This window comes from Seriola lalandi, unplaced genomic scaffold, assembly GCF_002814215.2.
Source record: "Seriola lalandi dorsalis isolate HSWRI2012SDOR001 ecotype SW California unplaced genomic scaffold, Sedor1 jcf7180002054544, whole genome shotgun sequence".
Classification (NCBI taxonomy): domain Eukaryota; kingdom Metazoa; phylum Chordata; class Actinopteri; order Carangiformes; family Carangidae; genus Seriola; species Seriola lalandi.
In genome coordinates, this window is record NW_019525097.1 from 4,898,434 (window position 1) to 4,917,547 (window position 19,114).

The 19,114-nt window shown below is 36.6% G+C and overlaps 2 protein-coding genes across 2 annotated transcripts in view; one reads left to right on the plus strand and one right to left on the minus strand.

Annotated features, from left to right (window-relative positions):
* The window catches only part of eif2s1b (eukaryotic translation initiation factor 2, subunit 1 alpha b), a 10,145-nt gene extending 7,705 nt beyond the window's left edge, over nucleotides 1–2,440 (plus strand). The window contains exon 8 of the mRNA XM_023415069.2: nucleotides 1,757–2,440. Within this exon, the coding sequence (XP_023270837.1) occupies nucleotides 1,757–1,882 (126 nt within the window). The 3' untranslated portion in view covers nucleotides 1,883–2,440. The remainder of the gene's footprint in view (nucleotides 1–1,756) is intronic.
* Nucleotides 2,441–3,019: 579 nt separating this feature from the next.
* On the minus strand, nucleotides 3,020–18,432 carry rbm25b (RNA binding motif protein 25b). Its single transcript, XM_023415068.2, has 17 exons — nucleotides 18,275–18,432; nucleotides 17,665–17,765; nucleotides 17,191–17,408; nucleotides 16,746–16,803; nucleotides 16,382–16,542; nucleotides 15,974–16,159; nucleotides 15,778–15,861; nucleotides 12,858–13,129; nucleotides 12,372–12,489; nucleotides 11,959–12,048; nucleotides 11,490–11,563; nucleotides 10,927–11,077; nucleotides 10,295–10,706; nucleotides 8,962–9,257; nucleotides 8,529–8,627; nucleotides 4,258–4,305; nucleotides 3,020–4,000 (listed from the first exon to the last, which is right to left on the minus strand). The coding sequence occupies exons 2-17, from the start codon at nucleotides 17,741–17,743 to the stop codon at nucleotides 3,908–3,910; spliced, it is 2,439 nt and encodes an 812-aa protein (XP_023270836.1). The 5' UTR covers nucleotides 17,744–17,765; nucleotides 18,275–18,432; the 3' UTR covers nucleotides 3,020–3,907.
* Nucleotides 18,433–19,114: the final 682 nt, after the last annotated feature.

Sequence of the window (19,114 nt, forward strand, 5' to 3'; positions counted from 1 at the left end):
AAAAACGTCATAGTATAGTAAGACATAAAAAGTCATAAAAATGTCATAGTATAGTAAGGCATAAAAATTCATAAAAAGGCCATAGTATAATATGGCATAAAATGGCATAGTATAGTAAGTCATAAAAACGTCATAGTATAGTAAGGCATAAAAAGTCATAAAAACGGCATAGTATAATATGGCATAAAATGTCATAGTATTGTAAGGCATAAAAAGTCATAAAAAGGTCATAGCATAAAAAGTCATAAAAACGCCATAGTATAATATGGCATAAAATGGCATAGTATAGTAAGGCATCAAAAGTCATAAAAACATCATAGTATAGTAAGACTTAAAAAGTCATAAAAAATCATAGTATAGTAAGACATAAAAATGTCATAGTATAGTAAGGCATAAAAATTCATAAAAAGGTCATAGTATAATATGGCATAAAATGTCATAGTATATAATGGATAAAAAGTCATAAAAACGTCATAGTATAGTAAGACATAAAAAGTCATAAAAATGTCATACTATAGCAAGGCATCAAAAGTCATATAAACATCATAGTATAGTAAGACTTAAAAAGTCATAAAAATGGCATAGTATAGTAAGGCATAAAAAGGTCATAGTATAGTGAGGCATAATAAAGTCATAAAAACGTCATAGTATAATATGGCATAAAACGTCATACTATAGCAAGGCATCAAAAGTCATAAAAACATCATAGTATAGTAAGACTTAAAAAGTCATAAAAAATCATAGTATAGTAAGACATAAAAATGTCATAGTATAGTAAGGCATAAAAATTCATAAAAAGGCCATAGTATAATATGGCATAAAATGGCATAGTATAGTAAGGCATAAAAAGGTCATAGTATAGTAAGGCATAATAAAGTCATAAAAACGTCATAGTATAATATGGCATAAAACGTCATACTATAGCAAGGCATCAAAAGTCATATAAACATCATAGTATAGTAAGACTTAAAAAGTCATAAAAATGTCATAGTATAGTAAGGCATAAAAAGTCATAAAAACGGCATAGTATAATATGGCATAAAATGTCATAGTATTGTAAAGCATAAAAAGTTATAAAAACATCATAGTACAGTAAGGCATAAAAAGTCATAGTACCTCATAGTATAATATGGCATAAAATGTCATAGTATATAATGGATAAAAAGTCATAGAAATGTCATAGTACAGTAAGGCATAAAAATTCATAAAAACGTCATAGTATAATATGGCATAAAATGTCATAGAATAGTAAGGCATAAAAAGTCACAGAAACGTCATAGTACAGTAAATTATAGTTACACTGTACAGTAAACATAATGTTGTCATCCAGCCTCATCTGTGAATCTTTTCACTTCACCCATAGATCATACATGACTTCCTTTAACTGCTACAGTATGTTAGTTTCTAAAGGATTATTGTTGCTGTTAGGGGAAAAAAATTATATATTTTGAGAAAGACATTTTAGTCATTCTGAGCCATAATTTTGAATTATTGTGAGAACAAACCTGTGTCACATTTCAATTCATGTCAGTACATTTTTTTTTCTAGTTAAAGTCCCACTTTATCACATATTATTGAGTTTTCTCAAAATTGTCCTTGTAACAGTTTTTCTCAAAACATTCAACCTTTATCCTCAGCCTTTTTATTTTTTCCCCTGCACAACTGGTCAAAATACTTCCTGTGTAGAAATGTGCCATGGTTTTATTATTCTTTGCTTAAATAGCTAAATAACTAAACTGTAAACTGTCCCCTTCAGCCCAAGGTGGTGACAGACACGGATGAGACAGAGCTCGCCCGGCAGCTGGAGAGGTTAGAGCGAGAGAACGCTGAGGTGGATGGAGACGATGACGCCGAGGAGATGGAGGCCAAAGCAGAGGATTAGAGTCAGTCCTCGGAAGAAGGATGGAGGGAAAAACATCAGAAGAGAAAATGTGGACAGACCTGGCCAGTCGCTCAGTCCAACAGATGTTAACTTTCACATTGCAAACATTAACTGGCGTTAATAGTTCATTGGCAAACATTCAGGTTTGTTCATTAGCAGGATTTGTCTGAAGATGGTCACTCAAAATACTGTCTTCTTATCCAGACATGGACACAAGGAAACGTTAAATTACAAATTACACACCAATATAGTTTCTATTTTTAAGTACACCGATTTGAATAAATAATAACTCTAAAACAACAAAAGCTGTTTACAAGCAGTGGCCTTCACTTGCGTCTTGCTTTAAGAGCCCAGTGTCTTCAGTATCCATGGCGCTTCATCTCTGGCTGGTCACTGGATGTGATTGATTTATGGGGAAACGCATAGGCTCGTCTGTCTCTACACCAGTCAGAGGTGACTTGATTTTGTGCTGTTTCTCTTCCAGTTTAAAGGGTTTTTACTGACGAGACCTGCTCTTGTTCAGCTCACATGGCATCAATAAAGCTCTGGAAGTTTTGATCTCAATGTGTCTGTGTCAGCTGCTGTGAGTAGACTGAATGAAGTGGCATTAGACTTTCCCTTATTATTCTGATGGATAAATTAAAAGACTTCACATTGTCAGCAACAGTAGTAAATTTGGTCCACAGCATGCCTATATTCTGAATATGTTTAGAAAGACAAAATGCCCGTTCATCATCTATAAAGCCTCGCGAAAGAAACACTAAGTCCAAAAAAATTTAAGTAAAATTTTCCAGGTTCCTTTTATTGTAAATGTTTGATTTATGCTTCTCCCAAGACACTTAAAATTTTTGCAATTTCACCTGACTCCATGTGCTGTCTAAAATTAATTGAAAGGGCATCAATTTAAGAATATTTTCCCTGTAATTGGTACCAAATGAACTGGGCTTCAGTGTTTCATTTGTGATAAGACAGATATTCAAAATAAGTTCCCCAAACAATGAAACTGATTAAGGTTTATGCGATAGAAAGCAGTAGCATCATGTAAACAAGGTTGGCTTTGTGACTGCGACTAAATCAAATTTAATAACAATTGTTACAAAAGAAATAAATGAGGGTGAGGAAGTCAAACGCTGTTAACACAGTTATAAAAATCAATTTTATTCAAATGTTCACCAATACAAAAACAAATCGAGAGCATCTTCACAACTTCAAATCAGTTTTTTTTTCCCATTCTTAGCTCATTTTCCTATAGTGGTCATAACGTGTGTGCTTTTGCTGCTGCAGTGATGTCACCACCCAAATTATTCTAGAGACGCACTTCAAATGACAACTAGGTGTCTGAGGACAAGAACATGCCAACACGTTTATCAGGAATGTGATATGGAAAAATGAAGGAAACTCGTAACTTGACAGAAATAAGTTGGAGTTGAATCCAAAACCCTGAATAAATAATCCTGTAAAACAAAAAAAAAAAAAATCACATCCTTGTTGTAGTTATGCATACTGTTAACATCTATCCACTTAACCAACCCACATTCAACTGCAAGCCAGATTTCACATCTTAAATACTTGAAAGAAAAGTTCATGAGACTGGTACACTGGCTGCTCGTTGCGATCCTGCAGACTGACTCTTCCCGTAAAAAGTATGTTGGCATGTATACAAAGAAAAATTATAGGACCAAGAGACCTTAACTGGCAACACAACAACGGTCCTCTGTGCCTGTCAGCAGCTTCTTCTAAGAATTATTTCATCATTGCCAAATAATGACACTGTATATACACAAAAGTACACCAATACAGTCAGCACCTGCAAACAGAGAGGGGAGGTGAAGGTAGCCTGAGTATGTTGAGGAAAAAAAGACAAGACCTGAAGTGTGCAAATGTGAGAATGAGCAGAATCTGCAGTTACAGTCTGTACTGGTATGAACAAGTCGCTTCGTTTCGGGTGACATAATTGCGCTACAGTATTATACACTATGTATGGAGCAGAAAAAAAAGTTGATCTTCATTCAGTGGTGTTTTTCCTTATTTCACCAGTCCAATCTTCTTAGCCTCTGTTTCATAAATGAGTAACCTCCACATCTTCACAATGAACACTTCAGCTTCTTCATCAAGAACCTGAGCAGGAGCAAAAAAAGAGAATTTAACAAGTGGTCTGCAATTTAGATAAGAGAAACATTTGAATCTGTAAAGTCATCAAGTCCACAAGGGTCCTCGAACAGAGTTGCAGAGAGACTACCTGGGCTGTAGGATCTGCTCAGAAGATTACTCATAAATCATAATATAAAATAAAGGAATAATGATGGCAAAGCGCAGTTTTCATAGTTAAAATGAACATAAAATAAAAGCATTCAACAATGTGAGTGATTACTCACCATAGCAACATCATCCAAGATACTCTGTGGCATACTGTGAGCCATCACCTGAGAAAAAGATAGAACCATTTTATTTTCGTCATTTCACTTTCCCTCCAAGTCAGATGCAGGGCTTAAAGCAATGAAAATGTCTGTGCCTGAAAAGCCCCAAAACGTTCCCACGCCTGAATTCCAGCATAGTGCCAGATAACATTAATCCATGAAAAGTAGTAAAAGCGCCATAGTAGTAAGGCAAAAAACGTCATAGTATATTAAGTCATAAAATGTCATAAAAACAACATAGTACAATATGGCATAAAATGTCATACTATAGTAAGGCACAAAAAGTCATAAAAATCTCATAGTACAGTAAGGCATAAAAAGTCATAAAAACGACATAGTATAATATGGCATAAAATGTCATAGTATAGTAAGGCATAAAAAGTCATAAAAACGTCATAGTATAAGTAAGGCATCAAAAGTCATAAAAGCGTCATAGTATAATATGGCATAAAACGTCATGGTATAGTAAGGCGTAAAAAATCAAAAACGTCAGTATAATACGGCATAGTATAGTAAGGCATAAAAAGTCATAAAAATCTCATAGTATAGTAAGGCTTTAAACATAGTATAATAAGGCATAAAAAGTAATAAAAGGGCCATAGTATAATATGGCATAAAACGTCATACTATAGTAAGGCACAAAAAGTCATACAAATCTCATAGTATAGTAAGGCATAAAAAGGTCATAGTATAGTAAGGCATAAAAAGTCATAAAAACGTCATAGTATAACATGGCATAAAATGTCATAGTATAGTAAGGCATAAAAAGTCATAAAAACGTCATAGTATAACATGGCATAAAAAGTCATAAAAAGGCCATAGTATAATATGGCATAAAATGTCATAGTATAGTAAGGCATAAAAAGTCATAAAAACATCATAGTATAGTAAGACTTAAAAAGTCATAAAAAGGGCATAGTATAGTAAGGCTTAAAACATCATAGTATAATAGGGCATAAAATGTCATACTATAGTAAGGCATCAAAAGTCATAAAAGTGTCATAGTATAATATGGCATAAAACGTCATTGTATAGTAAGGCATAAAAAATCAAAAACGTCAGTATAATATGGCATAGTATAGTAAGGCATAAAAAATCACAGTATAATAAGGCATAAAAAGTCATAAAAAGTCATAGTATAGTAAGGCATAAAAAGTCATAAAACATCATAGTATAGTAAGGCATCAAAAGTCATTAAACCGTCATAGTATAGTAAGGCTTAAAACATCATAGTATAATAGGGCATAAAATGTCATACTATAGTAAGGCATCAAAAGTCATAAAAGTGTCATAGTATAATATGGCATAAAACGTCATTGTATAGTAAGGCATAAAAAAATCAAAAACGTCAGTATAATATGGCATAGTATAGTAAGGCATAAAAAGTCACAGTATAGTAAGGCATAAAAAGTCATAAAAAGTCATAGTATAGTAAGGCATAAAAAGTCATAAAACAGTCATAGTATAGTAAGGCATGAAAAGTCAAACCGTCATAGTAGTGTACGGCATAAAAAGTCATAAAAACGTCATAGTATAACATGGCATAAAATGTCATAGTATAGTAAGGCATAAAAAGTCATAAAAACGTCATAGTATAACATGGCATAAAAAGTCATAAAAAGGCCATAGTATAATATGGCATAAAACGTCATACTATAGCAAGGCATCAAAAGTCATAAAAACATCATAGTATAGTAAGACTTAAAAAGTCATAAAAAGGGCATAGTATAAAAAGTCATAAAAATGTCATAGTATAGTAAGGCAGAAAAAGTCATAGTATAGTGAGGCTTAAAACATCATAGTATAATAAGGCATAAAAAGTCATAAAAACATCATAGTATAACAAGACATAAAAAGTCATAAAAAGGCCATAGCATAAAAAGTCATAAAAACATCATAGTATAGTAAGACTTAAAAAGTCATAAAAAGGGCATAGTATAAAAAGTCATAAAAATGTCATAGTATAGTAAGGCATAAAAAGTCATAAAAAGGGCATAGTATAATATGGCATAAAACGTCATACTATAGCAAGGCATCAAAAGTCATAAAAACATCATAGTATAGTAAGACTTAAAAAGTCATAAAAAGGGCATAGTATAAAAAGTCATAAAAATGTCATAGTATAGTAAGGCATAAAAAGTCATAAAAACGTCATAGTATAGTAAGGCATAAAAAGTCATAAAAACGTCATAGTATAGTAAGGCATAAAAAGTCATAAAAAGGCCATAGTATAATATGGCATAAAATATCATAGTATAGTTAGGCATCAAAAGTCATATAAACATCATAGTATAGTAAGACTTAAAAAGTCATAAAAAGGCCATAGTACAGTAAGGCGCAAAAAGTCATAAAAACGTCATAGTATAATATGGCATAAAATGTCATAGTATTGTAAGGCACAAAAAGTCATAAAAATCTCATAGTATAGTAAGGCATAAAAAGTCATGGTGCAGTAAGGCATAAAAAGTCAAAAACGTCATAGTATAATATGGCATCAAAAGTCATAAAAATGTCACAGTATAATATGGCATAAAATGTCAGTATAGTAAGGAATCAAAAGTCATAAAAACATCATAGTATAGTAAGGCATAAAATGTCATAGTATACTAAGGCATAAAATGTCATAGTATAGTAAGACAAAAAGTCAAAAAACGCATAGTCAGGCATAAAAAGTCATAAAAACGTCATAGTACAGTAAGGCATAGAAAGTCATAGTTTAGTAAGACAAAAAGGCACAAAATGTCATAGTATAGTAAGGCATTAAAAGTCATAAAAATGTCATACTATAGTAAGGCACAAAAAGTCATAAAAATCTCATAGTATAGTAAGGCATAAAAAGTCATAAAAACGTCATAGTATAATATGGCATAAAACGTCATTGTATAGTAAGGCATACAAAAATCAAAAACGTCAGTATAATATGGCATAGTATAGTAAGGCATAAAAAGTCATAGTATAGTAAGGCATAAAAAGTCATAAAAAATCATAGTATAGTAAGGCATAAAAAGTCATAAAACATCATAGTATAGTAAGGCATCAAAAGTCATTAAACCGTCATAGTATAGTGAGGCTTAAAACATCATAGTATAATACGGCATAAAATGTCATACTATAGTAAGGCATCAAAAGTCATAAAAACAACATAGTACAGTAAAGCCTAAAAAGTAATAAAAGGGCCATAGTATAATATGGCATAAAACGTCACACTATAGTAAGGCACAAAAAGTCATACAAATCTCATAGTATAGTAAGGCATAAAAAGGTCATAGTATAGTAAGGCATAAAAAGTCATAAAACATCATAGTATAGTAAGGCATGAAAAGTAACAAAAGTGTCATAGTATAGTAAGGCATCAAAAGACATTAAACCGTCATACTATAGTAAGGCATCAAAAGTCATAAAAATGTCAGTATAATAAAGCACAAAAAGTCATAAAAATGTCATAGTATAGTAAGGCATAAAAAAATCATGGTACAGTAAGGCATAAAAAGTCAAAAACGTCATAGTATAATATGGCATGAATAGTCATAAAAATGTCATAGTATAATACTGCATAAAATGTCAGTATAGTAAGGAATCAAAAGTCATAAAAACATCATAGTATAGTAAGGCATAAAATGTCATAGTATACTAAGGCATCAAATGTCATAAAAATGTCATAGTATAGTAAGGCATTGAAAAGTCATAAAAACATCATAGTATAGTAAGGCATAAAACATCATAGTATAGTACAGCATAAAATGTCATAGTATAGTAAGGCATGAAAAGTCAAACCGTCATAGTAGTGTACGGCATGAAAAGTCATAAAAACGTCAAGTGTAGTAAGTCACAAAAAGTCATCAAAAGGTCATAGTATAATACGGCATAAAACATCATAGTACAGTAAGGCATGATAAGTCATAAAAACGTCAGTATAGTAAGGCATGAAAAGTAATAAAAACGTCATAGTATAGAGAGAGAGAGGTCTCACCTCTGGATTAAGAATAGCAGAAATGTATCATTCTAGAGGAATGTCTTAACCAGATACGGAGCTGGTTAGATAAAACGTATGGGAGAACTTTTATGTTGCAATAACATTCAGGAAATCTATTTTCTTAATTTTACAAAATAATATTTTCCATAGACATGTAATTATCCATTTTCGAATCTAACATGGGCCCACACTGGATTTCCGGCACAGTGCTGGGGAACTTTAAGCCATGCAGATGTATAAACATCATGGTCAATACCTTGGAGCAGACAAAGTCCACTAATGTTGGCTCTTCCTCTCCGATGTACTCAATGATCTTTTTATTGATCCAGGGGCGAACTCGTCTTTCCATTAACGTCTGCAGAAGGAGGTAAAAGCACAAGTTGTTTTATAAATGGCAGTTAGATACACTTCCATTTCTGAATAACTGCTACTTTTTAATTCAGGCCAGCAAGAAAAATCGAGGAAAAACAAGAAGAGAGAAGTGAATATCTTTTTTTTTGTCTGAAGCTGCTCAGAGGTCACGAGCGCAAAGTTTGTATATATATTCAATGTGGTCTTTTATTAAAACACATCACCCATATCCTCCTCAAGGCCAATATTCTAAACCATAATATTCTTTAATTAACACGTCTGCTTAGAAAGAGATTAAAGAAAGATGAAATATATCACAATTCTCCTCTTTTCCTCACCGCATCAACCATAGACCAGTCCAGCGGGTAGGAGAACAGCTCAGGTTTTGCTGTAGGAATCTTTTCTATCAGGCTCTTGATGTGTTTGCGTTTCTCTTCGGCATTGGCTCCCTTTATGCTGGAGAGCCCGGCCCCGTCCACCCCAAGGCTCTTGTCGTCATCATAATCCAGCGGCACCAGTTTCCTCTTGCGGGGCTGTTCATCGGCCTCCTCGTCATCAAACTTGTCGAAGACGCTGTCCACGGGCAGCTTCTTCCTTTTACCTACGTTGGGTTGACTGGGGCTTCCAGTGGCACCTGGAGAGGACAAGGAGTTTTAAATATACAATTTTCATTTACAGATTGTAAAGTTAGTGGAATTTATGCAGTACTAATTACATGTGGCTTAGACTGCTGTGTGTAGTTAAATTACTTCACCCTCAAATACAGTTCCATCTCAAATCTGGTATCTGACATAATCTGGGACTGTCATAATTCAGTTTTCTCTGCATTTGTTTCCCTCCATCTTACCTATCTACATCTTCTTCCGTTAGTGATTCCTACATTATCCAGACTAAATTTCAATGTCCACTGAGAATGGGGCTCTTTGTGCTCCATACATAAAAGTGTAGAGAGCAATCATAACAAAGGCCGCTTTGTAAGTTTTTCCAGTTAAATGAAAGTTCGTGTGGAGAGAGCAGAACTGTGTTGTGTGGTGGGTGGTTGTTAAAATGACAAAAATCCATTTAAGTGGATGTATCACACAAGCCACTAACAACAGAAAGTGTGCATTGTGATCTATGGAGGCTACTATCAGTGCAGAAATTTGTACTGTATCTATGGATCTTCAGGACTGAGGATTGTTGAACATTGTAACAAAATCTAGAAAGAGGCAACTTCCTTTAACCCAGACCAATACAATTACATTTAAAATAAAATGACTGTGTATTTAGAGGAAAATCTGTCAATATCACAGTAGTTTAACTTCATATCTTCCTGAAGCAGTGGTGCTCTTGTTGTATACAAATTAACCACTGAAATTGGCTGCAATTGACAATTATTTTCATTCTTATTTCCTTGATTAAACAATTAATCCTTTTGTCTATAGAAGGTCATAAAAAAGTAGAAAATGCCTTCATCTTCAAATTGCTTGTTTTTCTACAAAAGTTGAAGACCCAAAGACATTATTTATAATGATATAAAACAGAGAAAAACAGCAAATCTTCACATTTAAGAAGTTAGAACAAGTGAATGTTTGGTAGATCAGAAAAGTGGGTTAACATTTAACTAATACTTAAAATTGTTGCATAAAATAGATAAATAAGTTTTAGTCCTCTGTAAACACTGAGACTCACCTAGTTTGAGGCTGAGGCCGATCTTTGGCCGGTGTTCCTCCTGAGGCAGGGCCTCTGGGGGCGAGTTCTCATGGGGGATGATGATGCCGCAAGGCGACTCGTCCCCAGGTGTGTTAGGGGACACATTGCCGCTGGCCGACGACACTGAGGGTGCTGCTGTAATGGGCCGCATCGTGGGCTTCAGGCACGGTTTTACATCAGGGTTATCTTCATCGTTCTCATAATCTTCCTCCTCACCCTCTTCCACCTCGTCATCTGAGTGGGCGGGCCGTGAGCGGGCCTCTGATCTGTCCTGTTCCCCTCGACGGTCCCGGTGGTCTCGTGAACCCCTGTGGCGCTCCCGTTCCTCCTCGGGCTCCGGCTCTTGGATGATGGGAGGTTGTCTCAGACGCTCCTCCTCTTCCTCCTCCATCTGGACCAATAAGAGGCAGATATACAGAAAATAAACACCCAATTGCTGTGTTTTCAAGAAAAGAAGGTCAGCAGACAATGAAAGCTGGACACCCCTGATGTGCAGAGGTGCAGAGAGATTCAGATGATACAGTGACCTTCACAAAGACAATACACAGCATGTTCATCACTGCAGATATACAGGCAAACACACACATTATCATTATTATAGACAAGCATACCCTGCGTAGCTCTGCGTCTGGGTCTGGGTGTCCCTCGTCTAGCAGCCTCTGTCTGATTTCCTCCAGCTCCTCCTTCTCTCTCTTCCTGTCACGCTCGTCCGCCTCCATCTCCTTCTCCCGGTCTCTGAGACGCTTCTGCAGTGCACTGCCCCTAGGGGTCACACCAAAAATAACAGGCTTCAGAACAATGGCCGTAGCTGCAGTATTGCATCTGCTAGAAAAAGTCAGATCTGGGTCACACAGCATCTGCTGCTGCGTCTTACTATGTTTTTACATGTGTAGGTGCCACATGGCTGAGATTTTTCACATAGAGCAATTGAATAAATATATGATGTTTAGCAACATATGTTCTGTGTATGTTTGTCTAAAATTAACAGCACTTCCGGCACTGTCAGTTCATTAAATTATGTAAAAAATCACAGATCTGTAAACTCAAGCTTTTTAAAGGCAAAATGTCAGATTCAAAGCCTCTTTACAGAGGGAGGAATGCATTTATTTTTCACTGGCTATCTTCTTGGCCTAAGTAAAGACAGTACAGCAGCATGTTTGTTTCAGTTGCTCACCTGTAGTACTTTGGGTCATCTCTGTCATCATCATAGTCTTCAAGAAACTCTTTTAGCCTTTTGCCCTCTTTCACCTGAAGACACACAGGCTCATGCTTAGCTTTTTCAGGATAAATATAATCAAATTTCTTTGAATGACTATTGTATAAATGTATCTATGTGGATATATAACACCACATTAAAGTCTTCATGAAAACACAGTGGCATGCACATTTAATAGTGCTGTTTAATGGGGAAAAAAACTGAACAGGCCTTGAAACAATAAAATATATCCTTCAATGACAATCATTTCAAATTTAAACTAAGATCAAATAGGCTCCATTCAAATACAGATTAACAAATTTTGCTAGGTTTAGGGTAAAACTAAGTAATTTTCTGGATTGTTAAATGAAGATAATGTGTACACCAAGTGTTCAAATTTAAGTATGACACCTCTGTGAACATCACTGGTCATTCACCGTCCTCTCACCATTTCTCGTCGGCGCTCATCTTCCCTCTCGGCCTCCTTGGCGTAATCCCGAGCCTTTTTCCTCTCCCTGAGCTCCCAGTTTTTTAGACGCTGTAGTAAATACAGTGTCACATAAGCATAGGCAAAAATACAAACATATCCCATAACGTCAAGCAAAGAGAGTTATACATGAGACGTTTTTCTTTTTTTTTCCTTATTTAAATTGGACATCTTTATCCCCACACTTTCTGGGGTTCCCATTTCCATTCTTGAACCCAATAATTGTTATCTTTTGTATTTAGGATGTAGGAGCTATGATCCCGCCACCGAGTGTCTTTCTCAAAGACACATTTCTTGTGATAAAATTGAACCTGTGACCGTGCAGTCATGCAGCAGTCTCCAACCCTTCGGGTCACCATTCTGCCTTCCCCTACCTCCTGATAGGCTGCTTCTTTGTCTCTGAGTTTCCTCTCCAGCTTCCTGCGTTCATACGCCTCCTCTTCATCCTCTTGGTCTCGCTTCTTTTCTCTGTCTCGGTCTCGACTCATCTCCCTGTAAAAACAAGGATAGAAGTAAATTAGCACTGAATCTGATCTGGAACAATAGACAATACCTGGCAAGTATAAGTCTTAAGAAAAAGAACCATCAGGGAAATGTCAATCAAGCACGGTCTGTATAGGCTCACGCGGTCCTGAGACAAGGTATAGTAAGTGAAAACACTGATGTGGGTGTGTATGGCCGTTAATCACCAGGGAAAAGCTTTTATCCAACATACCAAGTAAAGCAAACTTAGGTTGTTGGTGAGTTTAATATCTCATACATTTTTACACTTGCAAACAGATAATCCATCACAGTCAACATTTACACAGCTCTACTGTGTTTGTATTTGAGACCTTTGACATGAAGGGTTTTCTCTCTACCTGGATCGGCTGCGGTCAGTGCTCCTGTCCCGGCTTCTGTCCCTCTCCCAGTCTCTGTCTCGCTCTCGTTCTCTGGTCCTGCGGTCCCGGTCTTTGTCTCTGTCTCTCTCCCGTTCTCGCTCCCTTTCCCTCTCCCGCTCCCTCTCTCGTTCCTTCTCCCTCTCGCGGTCCCGTCGCTCTCTTTCCCGCTCTCGCTCTTTTTCCCGCTCCCTCCTTTCCCGTTCAAACTCCAGCCGCTCCTTCTCCCTCTTGTCCTTCTCCTCTTCCAGTTTCTGCAGAGCAAAACACAGACAGGTTCAGTCGATGCCACATGTGGTCCAGTGAGTCAATTTGCTACTGTGCACAGATCAAGTGGTTTCCAGATTTTGAAGATAGACTAGGAAATTTCATATGGTAGCATGCCCTATACTAGTCAGTGCAAGGCTTTTAAGAGAGGCTGGAATCCTATAACTCAAACTGGGGAAAACCTGGAAGGATCAAAAGGCTCTCTCTCGCAGAGAGACAGCTTTTATCTAAAGCAATACAATCAAGTGTTTTGCTGCAAACTTGCATTATAAACTACAGATTAACAAGAGTGTAACTGGAAACCACTTTAATGGTCAAAAAGATCTGTGGAACATGTTCAACTTGAGGCATTCATAACGAGAAAAAGGCGCTGCAAAAGACAATGCTTTTTCTCTCCTTAAGAGTCCTCCTCTCAGAACAAGGAAAACAAAAACAGAAAACAGGCGTCAGTCTTTTGTTGAACTAGGTGTTTGTGACTTACAGGTGTTGAACTATGGACTCAGCCCTTCGCTGCCCCTACAAGCCTTTTAAGTTAGGCCTGGGAGGAAAGCAGGTCACACGGTATACAAGGGAAAAACGTTATGGGATTCTGTCTTGCTTAGGCATCATCATAATCATCATCATCAACAACAATAGCCTTTACTTCAATATCATTCAGTAAAGTGCTAAAATCAAGAAATGAACATAATGAACATCAGTTACATTTCTGCACAGATAAATGAAATTGTAGAAGCGGTCTTACCCCTGCAGAAGTCTTCAGCAGCTCTTCATGACTCATTACTCAGACTCACACACACGCACCACAACTTTGCCTTGATAGGCATTACACACAAGGCTTTGAGTGGATTTGGTAACATTTAAAGTTAAAAATGGCATCTGATACAGAACAAGAGTCCTGAACGGAATGAAATAAAACACTTCATTCAATGTCTTGCTTTTCTATTGCAAGTGCAACATCAGAATTAACTCAGTTTAATGTAAATTTTATGTACCCTGAAGTTTAACAGTCATCTGAAACCACAGGAAGTCAGCTGGTCTTCAGGAAGAAACACAGACATGACTAAAAGCCTTGGGTGTAATGTAACTCAACAGAAGGAAAGATGGGAGATGTTAGAAATAAATTTAAAACTTATATACCTCAGGTTAGGTGTTATTATTTATTACTTCTATGCCTTGACTTTAGTACAAATCTATTTGACTGATTTAATGGCAGGTGTAAAATTCAGCATCTGTTTTGGTTTATTTCACTTACCTCTGCACAGTGTCTACCTGGGCTCCTTAAATAAATACTTGTCCGACTGCACTGTTGTGAGCAAATAATGATTCTAACATAATTTTTCTATTAGATCTAGCCGTTTATCAGTGTAGATTTTACTCACTGTTTGTAGTAGTGTTTATTTTTTACAGCAGCTCTTTTAATAGAATTATTATTATAATAGCAATTCTTAAAAGCAAGGGCAATCAATTGGAAAAATGAAAAAGTAGTGATATAACACTTCTAAATACTTTTCTGGCAATCTTCTCTTTCCCGTTTTGGGCTGAAACTTAAACCTGGATTTGGGACCTGGTTTCTGCAATTTCCATATTTTTTCAAGTACAATGATCTGTTTACTAGAGAATACAGTTCTGTCCTGTTTATTTACGTATTAATGTGTGCATAAACTTACTGAACTATCTTACTAAAAAGAAAAATGTGGCAGTGTCAGATAGTGATGTAGAGCAAGAGATTGAAGAGAAAAATCACACAACACATACAGAGAGCACGTACCTTGTCAGTCTTCAGATCAGCATGCTGCTGTGGACAGGGCGCCCCCCCACACTAGCATAATAAAGGCTACAGCCAAAGTCACTGCAGTGGTTATTGACAATAGTCCTTGTGCTTCAACATGAACACCATTAAGACAGACCATAATTCATAGAGGACTCGCACAGGTTCGCTGACTTTCCAGATTTTGGGGTAACAGACAATGCTGTCATGAATTCAGGATCAAAAGCAGGTAAGTACCTTTATAGTGTCAAATTGTTAAGCCCACACACCCAGGCCAACACACACTTAAGCGCAGTGCAGTTGCCCCTATGCAAGTCCTCAAGAGGGGGACGCCCAGTATTTGTATATAGTAAATGAAGGCTGATACTTACATCCTATCCTCGCAACTTTTTCCAAAGCTCTGAGATTCATCTTGCTTTAGTCACCATATGATCACTATCATAATGGTGGGGTTTAATGAATAGATTAGCTTTTAAGTAACTTTACATCGTCTCCATGCATTTTTGTGTGATGAATGAAGAATGGATCTATAATGGTCAATAGATAGTCAATCTAGATAGTTTCACTACGGTGGTCACAGGTGTCAAATCACGCCTTTGAAAGGTGACAAAAAAACTTTCTGTCTGCCTACTTGTGGTGTTTGAATACTGAACATGAAACATTTCATATAATATGGGGCAAATTAAGGTGTTTGGTGGTGTAAATTTTAAGGACTGCCAATTTGTAGCACAGTATGCATGTTACTGAGATCAATAAAAGCTTGGTAAATGTGTCAACTAAATGTTGCAAGCTCTAGGAGTGAACTATGTGAGCAGCTGCTGTCCAAAACCTGTAATGTCAACTACAATATCAAAGGAGCCACTTTACCTTGTGAGTGTCACGAAATTTACTGATCTCTCTGGAAATCAGGTCTCTCTTGTCCTCCTCCATATCAATTGTGTTAATGTCATCCTATGGGAAAAGGAAGGAGAAGTCAGTTCTCAGGTTGAAATAACGATGCTCAGTTTCAGGTTCTAAGAGAATAGTGGTACAAGTTGAAAGAGGGTTCATAAGGTTAGTATACCTCTTCTTTTTTCTCCTTTTTTCTCTTTCGACGCTGGGAGTCCTCATCCTGTGAAGGTGCGTTGAGTTCGGCAGCATATTCCCTCATCAACCCATCGATAGCACCTTTAATTATCTGATCCTTCTTCTTGGTCTCCTCGTCTAGAACCTCTTCCTCATCATCCCCTCCGTCTTCAGCCTTTTTATTCTGCCAGTACAAAAAACAATTATTTTTACTATCTAATTTAGTCACTGAAATAGGTAAAAGATACATGTACATTTGAATCACTTAACAAATGTATCAGAATGAGGTGTGGCCAGGGATTAAGACATCTGGAACGAGGCCAGGTGCACGATTGACTCCTGAGGCAATGAATACAGGTATAGTGATTAAACTCGCAACCAGTAATTTGCAAAAACAGATTCATACCCCATTCACAGTCTTCTTCTTAGCCTTCCACTCGTCTAGCTGAGCTTTTGTCTTAGCATCCACCTTCACTAGGAGATTTTTGTCTCCAATCTGCAGGTCATGAAGCAGCCGCAGGGCTCGTAACGTAGACTCTGGCTCCTTGTACTCACAAAACCCAAAAGCTGCAACAGATATTGAGGCAGGTTAAAATATGGTCATCTATGGTTTTATAGGGTAATCAATTCAGATTAATTTATTTTGTCATTACTGATGATTAGTTTAAAATGAAAATGTGTTGTATTTTACAGCTAATAATCAAAGTTAGCCATGAATTATATTAATATTTTCTGACCTATAGATGCTTGATGTGTGTATTATGTATTACCTTGAAGCTTGCCAGAGGCTCCTTGAACCCTCTTCCAGCTCAGAACAATTCCGCATTTCTACAACATAAGTACAAAGGGAAAAGGAGTTCACAACTCAAGTAGAAGTGGATCTTTTAAAAGTGCCATAGCATAGTTTTCAGTAACAACAGGCTGCCTACACAATTTGATAAATAAATTCCACAACTTTTAATATATATGGCATCAGTGTACGCAAATAAGATATTTGTAATTGATTGAAAGATCTGTAATATAACCGCATCTGTTAAAACCTAACCATGGAAGTTGCAGATTTGAATGCTTAAAAAGAGGATAGCAGGATCAAATCAGTGTCATTTCAAAGAAATATTGGATGCACTTTTCATGCCCAGAATACTATGCTTTATGAATTACAAAACTATTCCATAGGACATATGCAATATTTGTGAATCCCTATCTGCCCCTTACCGCCAGAAGCTGTCTGATCAGCATATCTGAAGCTTTCTCTGATATATTCCCCACAAAGACGGTGGTGGTGGGGCCACTGTTCTCATCGTTGTCTTTGACTCGCATGGCAACAGCTTCCTTCCTAGGAACTGCAGGCTTACTGACCACCGACACAGAAGGCACCATCACTGCAGGTGTGGGGGTCATGATGCCCATGTGAACTGGGATCATTGGAGTTCCTGCAACCACCAAGGGGAGAGCACATCAACTAGAGACAAAGCTGTCTGAAGTCAAATACTTTGCTGGAAGTTAAAATAATATAGATATAAGCCAACTACTTTCAGTCACTGCTGGTTACTTAAGAATCTGTTATACCAACTATTATACCTTACACAATAACAATAACCTTACAAAAAATACTATTTTCATCACTAAAGTAAAAAAAGTGAATAAAGAATATCATACACATTTAAGGAGGAACAGGTAGGTGCTTACCTGAGGGGAAGCCAGCATACTGAGGGGGAATCCCAGGAGGGGGCAATAGCGGCCGGTTTAAATGAGGGGGGAAGGACATTCTCTGTGTGAATCGCACCGACCTGAAGGAAAAGTGGAAGCCATCAGCAGTCTATTAATGCCCAATATGCTAAAAATCACACTTCGGTTGAGTCCCCCAAGCAGTGTAACGTCCATATTAGAAATACGGTCCAAACTCATGCAAGTATTTGCTTATTTCGTTAAAAGGACACTGAGAAAAACACTGGTCAAACTAGCTTGGGCTAACGTTACAAACCGAGTATCGAATTGAGCCTTATATTATCCAGCTGTTCGTTTAGCGGGGTAACGCTCACTAACTTAATATCAAGCCGCATTGTTGATATGTTACTATTTTATTTTATCGCAGTGCGTTCAGTTGTAGCTAAATATCTCATCCTCAAATCAAGTTACTAAAAAAACTAGCAGCTTAGTTAGCTAAAGCTAGCATTAAGCACGCTACCGTACCGGGCACAGCCAAATCGGGCTAAGTTAACATTAGCTAACAGGCAAAACTTACTTTTGCGGAATAAATGAGTTCGGAATACATGTGAAAATATCCATGTATACATACCCTGAATCAGGTGGCGTATAAAAAGATGAAAACAGCTATCTAAAGGTTTTCAATAATGAAAATCTTTGTAACGTTCCGAATGTTGGGTTAGCACGCTGGCTAGTCACGGGCCTTCAAAAACATTGACGCAAGCGCTTTACGTACCAGATCACAAGCGCGCTTGTTTTGTCTGTCGGAACGTGGCCGCTGGACGGAGCTGAAAAATGTGGAAGGGCGTCTACTGGTACTAACTGGTACTACTCATATATTATTTGAAATAATAATAATAACCGCATTGGGTCATTAATATGCTGCTAAATAATTGTTCCTCCAAAATTTACAAAAATGTCAAGCTTGAGGTTTTACTTCATTAGGAACGGGTCGAGGCGTCAGAAACAGCTAATAAATAACAAACAAGTAAAAGAAAAAAATCTACCAAGAGTGCCAGCTGATTTCTCAGTTCCACTTATTGCCTGCTGATTAATTTATGATTGTTTAATTCATTTATATTGAGCTATCAGCTGAGTGCATATGTCTTTTTGGAGTTACTAGTGGATCTCCTAGTTTAATAATTGTATCCTCATGTCAAGGGCAGCAACATTATGGATTATTCTGACGATTATTTTGTCATTAATTGATTTTTTGTTTTGTCTATAAAAAATTAAGATAAGAATTTAAAAAAAAAAAAATACCTACAATAGTTAATTCCAACAAACCATGGAAGCATTTTCAAATGTCTTATTTTGTACAACCAACAATCCAAAACCCAAATATTCAGGTGACTGCCCGCAAATATGAGACGCTAGATCGGTGAATCCAAAAAAATGACTGAAATGATGCCATTTAATTTCCTGGCCATTC

Coding starts and splice junctions, on each gene's coding strand:
- rbm25b (XM_023415068.2), bottom strand. CDS start 17,743: ATGTCCTTCCCCCCTCATTTAAACCGGCCGCTATTGCCCCCTCCTGGG. Junction 16,543..16,745: donor AGCCTCTGGCAAGCTTCAAG/GTAATACATAAT, acceptor TATCTGTTGCAG/CTTTTGGGTTTTGTGAGTAC. Junction 12,490..12,857: donor ACTGACCGCAGCCGATCCAG/GTAGAGAGAAAA, acceptor TTGTTTTTACAG/GGAGATGAGTCGAGACCGAG.